At 49.7% G+C, this 12,002-nt stretch overlaps 1 protein-coding gene across 1 annotated transcript; it reads right to left on the bottom strand.

The window, feature by feature from the left end:
* Positions 1-8,463: 8,463 nt before the first annotated feature.
* On the bottom strand, positions 8,464-9,609 carry DPM3 (dolichyl-phosphate mannosyltransferase subunit 3, regulatory). The gene is made up of 2 exons (XM_060260662.1): positions 9,505-9,609; positions 8,464-8,850 (listed from the first exon to the last, which is right to left on the bottom strand). Exon 2 carries the CDS (start codon positions 8,838-8,840, stop codon positions 8,559-8,561), a length of 282 nt encoding a protein of 93 aa, XP_060116645.1. The 5' UTR covers positions 8,841-8,850; positions 9,505-9,609; the 3' UTR covers positions 8,464-8,558.
* Positions 9,610-12,002: the final 2,393 nt, after the last annotated feature.

Raw genomic sequence — 12,002 nt, 5'->3', positions numbered from 1 at the left:
CCGGTGAGGCTCCATCTAGTCCAGCATCCTGCCTCACACAGTGGCCTCAACCAGCTCCTCTGGAGGGCCAACAACAGGGCAGAGAGGCCGAGGCCTTCCCCTCATAAGAACATCAGAAGGGCCCTGCTGGATCAGACCAGTGAGGGTCCATCTAGTCCAGCATCCTGCCTCACACAGTGGCCTCAGCCAGTTTTTCTGGAGGGCCAGCAACAGGGCATAGAAGACTTCTCCTGATATTGTCTCCTGATAGAAGATAAATTGATGGCGACAATTGTCCATTAATTCCCCTGGTTAGTGGTGGGCAATGATTCCTTTTGACATTTGACCTTCCACCAATCACGGGAAGCTGCCATGTTTGCAGGGCTTTTTTTGAGCAGGAATGCAGTTCCTGCTGGCTTGGCTTCAGGGGTGTGGCCTAATATGCAAATGAGTTCCCGCTGGGCTTTTACGACAAAAAAAGCCCTGTGTTTGGTATCCAGAAAGGATGGATCTCGGAGCTAATCTAATACACAGGCCTGCTCTGATTCTTCAGCATCTGCACTGGGTCCACTTGGAGTGCTTCCCAACTGAGCGCATGTGATTCCATGATCCTGCCTTTTATTTGGGGTGGCTTCTCATCGTTTTGTTAGAATGGTGGTGGTTGCTACTGCACAAGGTTCTTGGTTTGAGGCAGATGTTGGCTGCACATTTCGTCCTTCCTCCAAGGTGTTCGGGGGGGGGGGGGCAGCTATGCTATGATTCTCTCCTCTTCCATCGTATCCGTAACAACTCTGCTCGTTAGGTTTTGTTGCAGGGAGAGCAGCTGGCCCATAGTTTTCCAATAAGCTTTATGGCTGAGCTGCAGGAACTCCTTTGCCTATTCGGCCACGCCTCCTGATGTAGCCAATCCTCCAAGAGCTTACAGGGCTCTTAGTACAGGGCCTACTGTAAGCTCCAAGAGGATTGGCTACATCAGGGGGTGTGGCCTAATAGGCAAAGGAGTTCCTGCTACAAAAAAAAGCTCTAGTGAGCTGGAATCTGAACCCAGATCTTCCTCCCAACCCCAGCCTAGCCTAGCCCTCTGTTATACCACACTAGAGTGCAACACTGAATATAGATTTGGAAGACAGACGCCATTTTGATTTCCCATCCTGGACCAACACAACAGTAGGGGGAGAACTGGAGGATGCAGCCCTGGGCATGGGCTGAAAGGTACTTTTCTCCCTTTCTCACAATAGAACTCTTGGACATTAAATGAAATTCCTGAGCACTCGGGTTAGAACTGATAAAAGGGTGATTAACACATGGAATTCACTGCCACAGGAGCTGGTGGCGGCTACAAGCATAACCAGCTTCAAGAGGGGATTTGATAAACATATGGAGCAGAGGTTATTAGCCACAGTGTATAGATGGAACTCTCTGTCTGGGGCAGTGATGCTCTGTATTTTTGGTGCTGGGGGGGGCACAGTGGGAGGGCTTCTAGTGTCCTGGCCCCACTGGTGGACCTCCTGATGACACCTGGGGGTTTTGGCCACTGTGTGACCCAGAGTGTTGGACTGGATGGGCCATTGGCCTGATCCAACATGGCTTCTCTTATGTTCTTAAAGTCAGATAATCATTATGCTGAGGTTCCTCTGGGCACATGCAAAGCGCATTTCCCTCTCACCCGCCCTCTTCGGCTTCAGGAAGCCAGCCTTTCAAGCAAAGCCCTCTCTTCCTGAAGGGGAAGCGTGGTCCTCGAGGGAATCAGCAGCCCCGCCCACCCCTCCTCGAAGCCACTGTCGCCCCGGAAACAGCTTGTTACCTTGTTCCTGCTAATTATCCAGCTCCCTCGCCTTGCCACACCAAGGGAGGTGTTAATTAAAAAGACAACAAAAAAACTAGAAAATCCTGGAGTTGCAATGAGAGAAACCTGGCACGGTAGGCTGGAAGGGGAGAGGTGGAGCAAGTCTCAGGTGGGGCAGAGCCCAGTCTGACGCAGCGGGCATAATTTTCTGAGCCAGCTGAAGCCCTCAGGTCCTGCAGTTTCGAGTTCCACAAACGAGTGCAAATGAGAACTTCTAAGATAAGGCAGCCGGCAGGTAAAATGCAACCTTTTGACTCTTCTGTGGGTCCAGCGCATGACAAAATGGGAAATTTTTCTTCCTGGCTCGTCTACATGGAAGAATTCTGTGCACCTCTGAAGCATGCAGATGTGCATTTTAAAGGCAGGATTTACTGCCAGAGGATGCAGTGCTGGCCACAGGAATAAACAGCTTGAAAAAGAAATTTGATAAGATTCATGGAGGATAGGTCTGTCAGTGGCTACTAGCCATGGTGGCTGAGGAGAACCTCCACATTCAGAGGCACGAATCTGAACCTGAGCCAGGAGGCAACCTCAGGGGAAGGCCTCAGCCTCTATGCCTAGTTGTTGGCCCTCCAAAGGAACTGGTTGGCCACTGTGAGGCAGGATACTGGATTAGATGAACTCTGGGCTGATCCAGCAGGGTTCTTAAGAGAAGGCCTCATAACCATGCCCTGTTGTTGGCTCTTATCCAGCAGGGCTCTTCTGATGTCCTTATGAGGGGAAGGCCTCAGCCTCTCTGCCGTTTCAGGCCCTCCAGAGGAACTGGTTGAGGCCACTGAGTGAGACAGGATGCTGGACTAGATGGGCTGATCCAGCAGGGCTCTTCTGATGTTTCTATGAAGAGAAGGCCTCAACCTCTCTGCGCTGTTAATGGCCCTCCAGAGGAACTGGTTGAGGCCACTGTGTGAGACAGGAGGCTGGACTAGATGGACCTCACTGGTCTGATCCAGCAGGGCTCTTCTGATGTTCTTATGAGGGGAAGGCCTCGGCCTCTCTGCCCTGTTGGCCCTCCAGAAGAACTGGTTGAGGCCACTGTGTGAGACAGGAGGCTGGACTAGATGGACCTCACTGGTCTGATCCAGCATGGCTCTTCTGATGTTCTTATGAGGGGAAGGCCTCAGCCTCTCTGCCCTGTTGTTGGCCCTCCAGAGGAACTGGTTGTGGCCACTGTGTGAGACAGGAGGCTGGACTAGATGGACCCTCACTGGTCTGATCCAGCAGAGCTCTTCTGATGTTCTTATCAGAGGAAGGCCTCAGCCTCTCTGCCCTGTTGTTGGCCCTCCAGAGGAACTGGTTGAGGCCACTGTGTGAGGCAGGATGCTGGACTAGATGGACCCTCACTGGTCTGATCCAGCAGGGCTCTTCTTAAATGGAAATAAAAGTGTTCTTTTATTTAGTCTAGGGTTACCAGATGTCCTCTTTTTTTGGTGTCCCTCCTTTTTGGGGGCTGTTTTAAAAAAAAAACTAATGAAAATGTCCTCATTTGGGGTTGGGAGGTTAGGAACCATCCTAGTTAGTAGCAATTTATTGCTGCTTAAATAACAGAGGTATTAAAAATGAGATCTGCCATAGTGATCAACGTGTCCGAAGTAGTCAGTCGGGAAGTATGTCCTTATTTGCTTTTCAAAACGTGGTAGCCCCTTTTTAGTCGGCATTGCTTAACTTGGGAGAATTTCTGCAGGGATTAGATTTGGAATGAGTCTTGGGGTTGGGGGCATGGCTCAGTGGTACAACATCTATTTGGTGTTCAGAAGGGCCCTGGTTCGATCCTCAGCAGCATCTCCAGTTAAAAGGATCAGGAAGTAGTTGATGGTTGTCCCCGAAGCGACATTATTTTAATCTGCAGAGCCAATCAGATCTCTGTGGCCTATCAGAAGCTGTGCTGGGCAAGAGCCCCACCCACTTTCTGAAAGCTCTTGGTGGGAACCAGGCAGGGGTGGAATTCTAGCAGGAGCTCCTTTGCATATTAGGCCACACACCCCTGATATAGCCAATCCTCCAAGAGCTTACAAGGCTCTTGTCTGTAAGCTCTTGGAGGATTGTCTACATCAGGAGGGTGTGGCCTAATAGCCAAAGAAGCTCCTGCTAGAATTCCATCCCTGGCACCAGGTAAAGCGTGGGTGGGCACCATGTTGGGAACACCTGTCCAACTGTAAAGACACTGCCGCATTCAGGCCTGGAATCTCCTATGTGCCAGCGTAGAATCCTGGCACTGATGAAGACAAACTAAGGGTACTTCTGACCGTATGTAAAGCACAGAATATTTCCTCTCCACAGAATGTTTTCAGCCACCACCTTACACATCCATGAAAAGTGAACTTGGGTTCCAGATACCACCCACCAGCTACAAGCGAGTGCCAGGATTGCAAAGTAACATACCTTCGACTCCTCCACTTTTCTCTTTAAGGCTGTGGGACAAATCCAATTATTGAGTTTTTGTCCCACCCTTTTCCTGAGGAGATTAGAACAGCAATCATGGTTCTTTCTTCCTCATACCAACCCTCTGAGGTCGATCCAGGTGGGCAGCCATGTTGGTATGAAGCAGTGAAGCAAATTTTGACTCCAGTGGCCCCTTTCCAACAAAGCTTGAATGAAACCTTGGTGTGAACTTTTGTGTGTCTGAGGAAGGGTGCGTGCACACGAAAGCTCACACCGTGAATAAAACTTACTTGGTTTTAAAGGGGCCACTGGGCTCAGAATTTGTCCTGTGAGGTAGGTTAATCAAAGAGTACACTTGGAAAAAAAGAAAAACACGGGGGAAAGAACCCCAACCCAAAAACTGGAATCAAGAACCTAAAGTTAATACACAATAGGGGCCAAAAATTAAAAGAAGAATTTAAAATAAAATCATAACCAAAAACACATGTATTTATTACAGAAAGTTAAAACCATTTAGAAGACGACTCCAGATTTATACCCCACCCTTCTCTTTGAATTAAGAGTCTCAGAGCGGCTTACAATCTCCTTTACCTTCCTCCCCCACAACAGACACCCTGTGAGGTAGATGAAGATATTGGATTTATATCCCGCCCTCCACTCCGAAGAGTCTCAGAGCGGTTCACAATCTCCTTTACCTTCCTCCCCCACAACAGACCCCCTGTGAGGTAGATGAAGATATTGGATTTATATCCCACCCTCCACTCTGAAGAGTCTCAGAGCGGCTCACAATCTCCTTTCCCTTCCTCCCCCACACCCTGTGAAGTAGATGAAGATATTGGATTTATATCCTGCCCTCCACTCCGAAGAGTCTCAGAGCGGCTCACAATCTTATTTACCTTCTTCCCCCACAACAGACACCCTGAGAGGTGGGTGGGGCTGAGAGAGCTCTCACAGCAGCTGCCCTTTCAAGGACAACCTTTATCAGAGCTATGGCTGACCCAAGGCCATTCCAGCAGCTGCAAGTGGAGGAGTGGGGAATCAAACCCGGTTCTCCCAGATAAGAGTCCGCACACTTAACCACTACACCAAACTGGCTCTCTTAGGGCCAAAATGCTTTAAACTTTCTGTAATAAATACATGTATTTTCGGTTAAGATTTTATTTTAATTTCTGCTTTTAATTTTTGGCCCTTATTGTGTATTAACCTTTAGGTTCTTGGATACAAGTGAACCCACAAAACTGCCTGATTCTGAATCTGGTCTATTGAAGTCAGTATTGTCTACTCAGGCTGGCAGCTGCTCTCCAGGGTCCCAGGCAGAGGTCTTTCACAGCACCTACTGGCTTATCCTTTTAACTGGAGATGCCGAGGATTGAACCTGGGACCTTCTGCATGCCAAGCAGATGCTCTGCCCCTTAGACACAGCCTCTAATCAGACCAGCAGTGGCCCTGCAGGGTCTTTGGCTGAGGTATTTTCTATCACCTACTGCCTGCTTGGTCCTTTTGACTGGAGATGCCGGGGATTGAACCTGGGACCTTCTGCATGCCAAGCAGAGGCTCTTCCACTGTGCTGCGGCCTTTCTCAGGGTCTCAAGCAGAGGTCTTTCCCATCACTTCCTGCCTGGTCCTTTTAACTGGAGATGCCGGGGATTGAACCTGGGACCTTCTGCATGCCAAGCAGAGGATCTACCTCTAAGCCACAGCCTCTAATCAGACCAGCAGTGGCCCTCCAGGGTCTTTGGCTGAGGTATTTTCTATCACCTACTGCCTGCTTGGTCCTTTTGACTGGAGATGCCGGGGATTAAGAACATAAGAGAAGCCATGTTGGATCAGGCCAATGGCCCATCCAGTCCAACACTCTGTGTCACACAGTGGCAAAAAAATTTATATATACACACACACTGTGGCTAATAGCCACTGATGGACCTGTGCTCCATATTTTTATCTAAACCCCTCTTGAAGGTGGCTAACTTGTGGCCGTCACCACCTCCTGTGGCAGTGAATTCCACATGTTAATCACCCTTTGGGTGAAGAAGTACTTCCTTTTATCCGTTTTAACCTGTCTGCTCAGCAATTTCATCGAATACCCACGAGTTCTTGTATTGTGAGAAAGGGAGAAAAGTACTTCTTTCTCTGCTTTCTCCATCCCATGCATTATCTTGTAAACCTCTATCATGTCACCCCGCAGTCGACGTTTCTCCAAGCTAAAGAGCCCCAAGCATTTCAACCTTTCTTCATAGGGAAAGTGCTCCAGCCCTTTAATCATTCTAGTTGCCCTTTTCTGGACTTTCTCCAATGCTATAATATCCTTTTTGAGGTGCGGCGACCATAACTGCACACAGTACTCCAAATGAGACCGCACCATCGATTTATACAGGGACATTATGATACTGGCTGATTTGTTTTCAATTCCCTTCCTAATAATTCCGAGCATGGCGTTGGCCTTTTTTATTGCAAACGCACACCTGAACCTGGGACCTTCTGCATGCTGACCAGATGCTCTCCCATTAAACCATGTCTGCAGGTCATCTGGCTAGCTTCGTAGCAGAGGAGGAATTTGAACCCAGGTCTCCCAGATCTTAGTCCAGCACACTCGCTCTTATACCATCCAGCTATCCTGATGTTCTACACATACTGGGTTAGCAGATATCGATCTACTGGGTTCAGATCCTGGCTTCTACCATGGAAGCTTGTTGGGCGACCCTGGGCCTGTCACAACTTCTCAACCTGGCCTACTAGACAGGATTTCGTGAGAGAATGGAGGAAAAGAACAACATTCTTAGCTCTTCTGAGTCCCAACCGTAGACAGAAAAATAGGATACAAACAAATAATTCCTCATTTTCTCACCAAGAGAACAGTATGTTTCAATTCTCTTGTCTGCAAATGTCTCAGAATCATATTTAACCTGTTCCACCATGCAAACATTAGCAGGAGGTCCTTATTTATTTAGGATATTTATGTACTTCTTTTCCATACCAGTGAGGGTCCATCTAGTCCAACATCCTGCCTCACACGGTGCCCCCAACTAGTTCCTCTGGAGGGTCAACGACAGGGCATTGAGGCTGAGGCCTTTCTAAGGACATCAGAGGACCTCTGCTAAATCAGACCAGTGGTCCATCTTGTCCAGCCTCCTGTCTCAGACAGTAGCCTCAACCAGTTCCTCTGGAGAGCCAACAGCAGGCCATAGAGGCTGAGGCCTTCCCCTCATAAGAACATCAGAAGAGCCCCGAAGGATCAGACCAGTGAGGGTCCATCCAGTCCAGCCTCCTGTCTCCCACAGTGGCCTCAACCAGTTCCTCTGGAGGGTCAACGACAGGGCATTGAGGCTGAGGCCTTTCTAAGGACATCAGAGGACCTCTGCTAAATCAGACCAGTGGTCCATCTTGTCCAGCCTCCTGTCTCAGACAGTAGCCTCAACCAGTTCCTCTGGAGAGCCAACAGCAGGCCATAGAGGCTGAGGCCTTCCCCTCATAAGAGCATCAGAAGAGCCCCGAAGGATCAGACCAGTGAGGGTCCATCCAGTCCAGCCTCCTGTCTCACACAGTGGACTCAACCAGTTCCTCTGGAGGGCCAACAACAGGGCAGAGAAGCCGAGGCCTTCCCCTCATAAGAACATCAGAGGTTCCTTGCTGGATCAGACCAGGGAGGGTCCATCTAGTCCAGCATCCTGTCTCATACAGTGGACTCAACCAGTTCTTCTGAATGAGCTACATGTCAGAGGGGCCAAGGCTTTTCCCTCAGAAGAATGTAAGAAGAGCCCTGCTGAAAGAGACCAGTGGTCCTTCTTGTCCAGCATCCCATCTCACATGTTGGCCCACTATTTCCTCTGGACAGCCAACAACAGGGCAGAAAGGCCAAGGCCTTCCCCCAATATTGCCTTCTGCCTCTGGAGGTTCCCCTTAGTCACCGTGGTTAGTAGCCACTGACAGACTCATCCTCTACAAATCTATCTAATCCCCCTTTAAATCTATTATTTCCTGTGGCCATCACTACATCCTCTGGCAGCTAATTTCACATTTTAACCACTCGCCGTGTAAACGAGTATTTCCTTTTGTCCCTCTTGAACCTCCTCCGCTTCACTGGATTAACTAACCCTGTCTATTCAGTCCACGGGGTGATTGTTATTTGCCCCAACAAGCAAGCAACCTTTCCAAATCCATTATACGGGATGAACAATGCAGGACTGGTAAGCTCAGAACACTTAAAATGCTATATAAACATTACGTCATATTGCTAACAAAAATACTCCTTCAGTCAAGGACAGAGTTCAACCAGTTTTGATTGGCAGACCAAGGAGACTCCCCCCCCCTCCCATCCCACAATTGCTTCTGGGGCACCAGTCCTCTGCAGCCAGGATCAGAACTTCAAGCCACGTCGGGTGAGGTCATCCCGAGCTTCCCGGATCTGGGCCTGCAGCTCCCGCGCTGCCTCCTCGCAGTCATTGAAAGTGGCCAAGCGGTACCCAACGGTGCCTAGGGAGTAGCAGCCGAACGTCACCAGCAGGTAGGTGGGCAGTGGCCACAGTACTTGGTACAAGGGTGGGGGCAGCGGATTGAGTCCCAAAAGGTTCAAGGTGAGGGCTGCCCAGGTGCCGCCCAAAAGGGCCAATGCGAAGAGCCACTGCAGTAGCTTGGTCATGGTGTCGAATCTGCGGGAGAAGATAAGAACGTAAGAGAAGCCCTAACCTCTTAAACCTTCCTTAACAAATAGAGGCATTCTCATTCAGACCAAGGATCTGATTCAGTGATCTATTTGCTAAGGAGCATCAAAGACCTTTTGTGTAGGGTTCCCAGGTTTGTGGTGGAAAATACCTGGACACTTTAGGGGTGGAGCCAGGAGAGGGTGGGGTTTTGGGGGGGGAGAGGGGCCTCAGCATGGTGCAATGCCCTAGAGTCCACCCTTCCAAGCAGCCATTTTCTCCAGGGGTATTGATTTCTGCCAGCTGGAGATTAGCTGTAAAAGCGGGAGATCTCCAGGCCCCACCTGGAGACTAGCAACCCTTATTTTGTGATACTAACAGTTAGCAATCTGTTAATAGACATTTATCCGGCAAAACTTTCTTTGATGAGCTTCTTTCTTTGGACTCTGTCTGCAGTACAACTAACCATTACAAGCTAGGGGGAGAGGGTGTGTGGAATCCGCCCGCCTCTTTCCTAATGCCACGCCACCCACCCTCTGCATCCATTTTGCATGCAATTGCATTCTTTTCAACCATGCCGCTCTTACCCACTTTCTGCCCGCTTTCATCTGCAGTCCCCGGGCATCGCCCTCCCTAGCCACCTTTCCACGCTCAATAGCCCACCTAGAAATTCCTTCCCGGATCTCCCCGATTCTCTCGAGCTCCTGGGCTTTTGAGTCGCGCGCGATGACGTTACCTCCCTCCCTCCAATCACCGCCTCTTCCGATTCAAAGCTGTGCCCCGCGCAGCATCTTGGGAGTTGTAGTTCTTCCAGTGCCACCGAGCGCTTCGCTTGCTTTGCCGTCATAGCTATGAGTCGAACAAAGGAGGAGTCACGTCGTACTTAAGACCAACAGTTTTATTCAGAATATTCAGTGGGACCAAGTTTCTATGCTGTAGCGTGCACAATGTTGTTTTTTTTAAATCAAGATTGCCTCTGAGAACGTGCAGAGAGCAACGCACGCCAATTATAATAAGTCTAGAATGCAAAATAAAAAAGCGAACTCCATTGTCACCGTCTGAAAACTATGGTTGCCAAGCTCCAGGTGGGACCTAAAGTTCTCCTGGAATCACAAGTGATCTCCAGACTCCTTAGGGCTGCCACCTTTGGATTGAGAAATACCTGGAGATTTGGGGGTAGAGCATGGAGAGGGCGGGGTTTGGGGAAGGGAGGGACCTCATCTGCGTATAAGGCCGTAGAGTCCCCCTCCAAAGCAGCCACTTTCTCCAGGGGAACTGACGTTGGTCGTCTGGAGATCAGTTGTAATAACGGGATCTCCAGGTGCCAACTGGAGGTTGGCAAAAAACCCAGCAATAACTGTGTACACAAATAGCTATAACAAGAACAGCAAGTTTTATAAGAGAGAAAATGTACTGAAATTAAGAGGGGATTGGATGAACATGGAGCAGAGGTCCATCAGTGGCTATTCGCCGCAGCTTATTGTTGGAACTCTCTGTCTGGGGCAGTGATGCTCTGTATTCTTGGTGCTTGGGGGGGGGGGCAACAGTGGGAGCGCTTTTGGAGTTCTGGCCCCACTGGTGGACCTCCTGATGGAACCTAATAATAATAATATTTAATTTATATCCCGCCCTCCCCGCCGAAGAAGGCTCAGGGCGGCTCACAACATAAAAACTTCAACAATTAAAACAATGCATATTATAAATCATACATTATAAATTGTGCATTAAAACCATCTTTTGGTGCTAAAATCTTGATGTTACGCATCTTACAGTTTTTCCGCGGCGACGATATTCCTTCTACAGTAAATTCCTTCTTAAGTAAAGGCCAGCTGAAAAAGAGTGGTCTTGCAGGCCCTGTGGAACTGGGCAAGGCTCTGCAAGGCCCGCACGTCCTCTGGCAATTGGTTCCACCAGTGGGGGCTACAATCGAGAAGGCCCTTTCTCTGGTGACTTTCAGTTTGGACTTCCTCGGTCCGGGGATTACCAATAGATTTTGAGAACCAGATCACAGTACCCTCTGGGGAATATATGGGGAGAGACGGTCCCTAAGGTAGGCAGGTCCTCAGCCATAAAGGCCTTTAAAGGTGATAACCAGCACCTTGTAACAAATCCGGTCCACTATTGGCAGCCAGCGCAGTTCCCGCAGCCCCGGCTGTATGTGTTCCCATCTAGGAAGCCCCAATAACAGCCCGGCTGCTGCGTTCTGCACTAGCTGTAGTTTCCGAGTTCGGCACAGGAGCAGCCCCATGTAGAGGGCATTACAGTAGTCCAGCCTCGAGGTGACCGTAGCATGGATCACTGTTGCCAGGTTGCCACGCTCCAAGAAGGGGACCAACTGGCTCACCCACCTAAGATGAAAAAAAGCTGATTTAGCAGTGGCTGCTATCTGGGCCTCCACTGACAGGGCAACTCCAGCAGTACCACCAAGCTCCTGATCTTGCGCGCCATTTTCAATGGTGCACCGTCAAATGCTGGTAGGGAGATTTCCCTGCCCAGACCGCCGCGACTCAGGCAAAGGACCTCTGGCTTCGCTGGATTCAACTTCATCCTACTCAGCCTGAGCCATCCTACCACAGCTTGCAACGCCAGGTCCAGATTTTCTGGGACACAGTCAGGCCGGCCGTCCATCAGTAGATAGAGTTGGGTGTCATCAGCATACTGGTGGCAACTCAACCCATACCTCTGGGCAATCTGGGCAAGGAGGCGCATATAGATGATGAATAACATTGGGAAAAGCACCGCCCCGTGTGGCACCCCACAATTCCCACACCTAGTTTTTTGGCCACTGTGTGACACAGAGTGTTGGACTGGAGGGGCCATTGGCCTGATCCAACATGGCTTCTCTTATGTTCTTATGGCCACTGTGTGACACACAGTGTTGGGCTGGATGGGCCATTGGCCTGATCCAACATGGCTTCTCTTATGTTCTTATGGCCACTGTGTGACACAGAGTGTTGGGCTGGATGGGCCATTGGCCTGATCCAACATGGCTTCTCTTATGTTCTTATGGCCACTGTGTGACACACAGTGTTGGGCTGGATGGGCCATTGGCCTGATCCAACATGGCTTCTCTTATGTTCTTATGGCCACTGTGTGACACAGAGTGTTGGACTGGATGGGCCATTGTTCTGATCCAACATGGCTTCTTTTATGTTCTTAAA

The sequence above is a fragment of the Heteronotia binoei genome, chromosome 1 (assembly GCF_032191835.1).
Source record: "Heteronotia binoei isolate CCM8104 ecotype False Entrance Well chromosome 1, APGP_CSIRO_Hbin_v1, whole genome shotgun sequence".
NCBI classification, from domain to species: Eukaryota; Metazoa; Chordata; class Lepidosauria; order Squamata; family Gekkonidae; genus Heteronotia; species Heteronotia binoei.
The sequence above is the reverse complement of the archived record's forward strand: the minus strand, read 5'-3'. Positions and strand labels throughout refer to the sequence as shown.

Excerpts from the sequence above, each read along its gene's own strand:
- DPM3 (XM_060260662.1), bottom strand. The coding sequence starts at position 8,840 with ATGACCAAGCTACTGCAGTGGCTCTTCGCATTGGCCCTTTTGGGCGGC.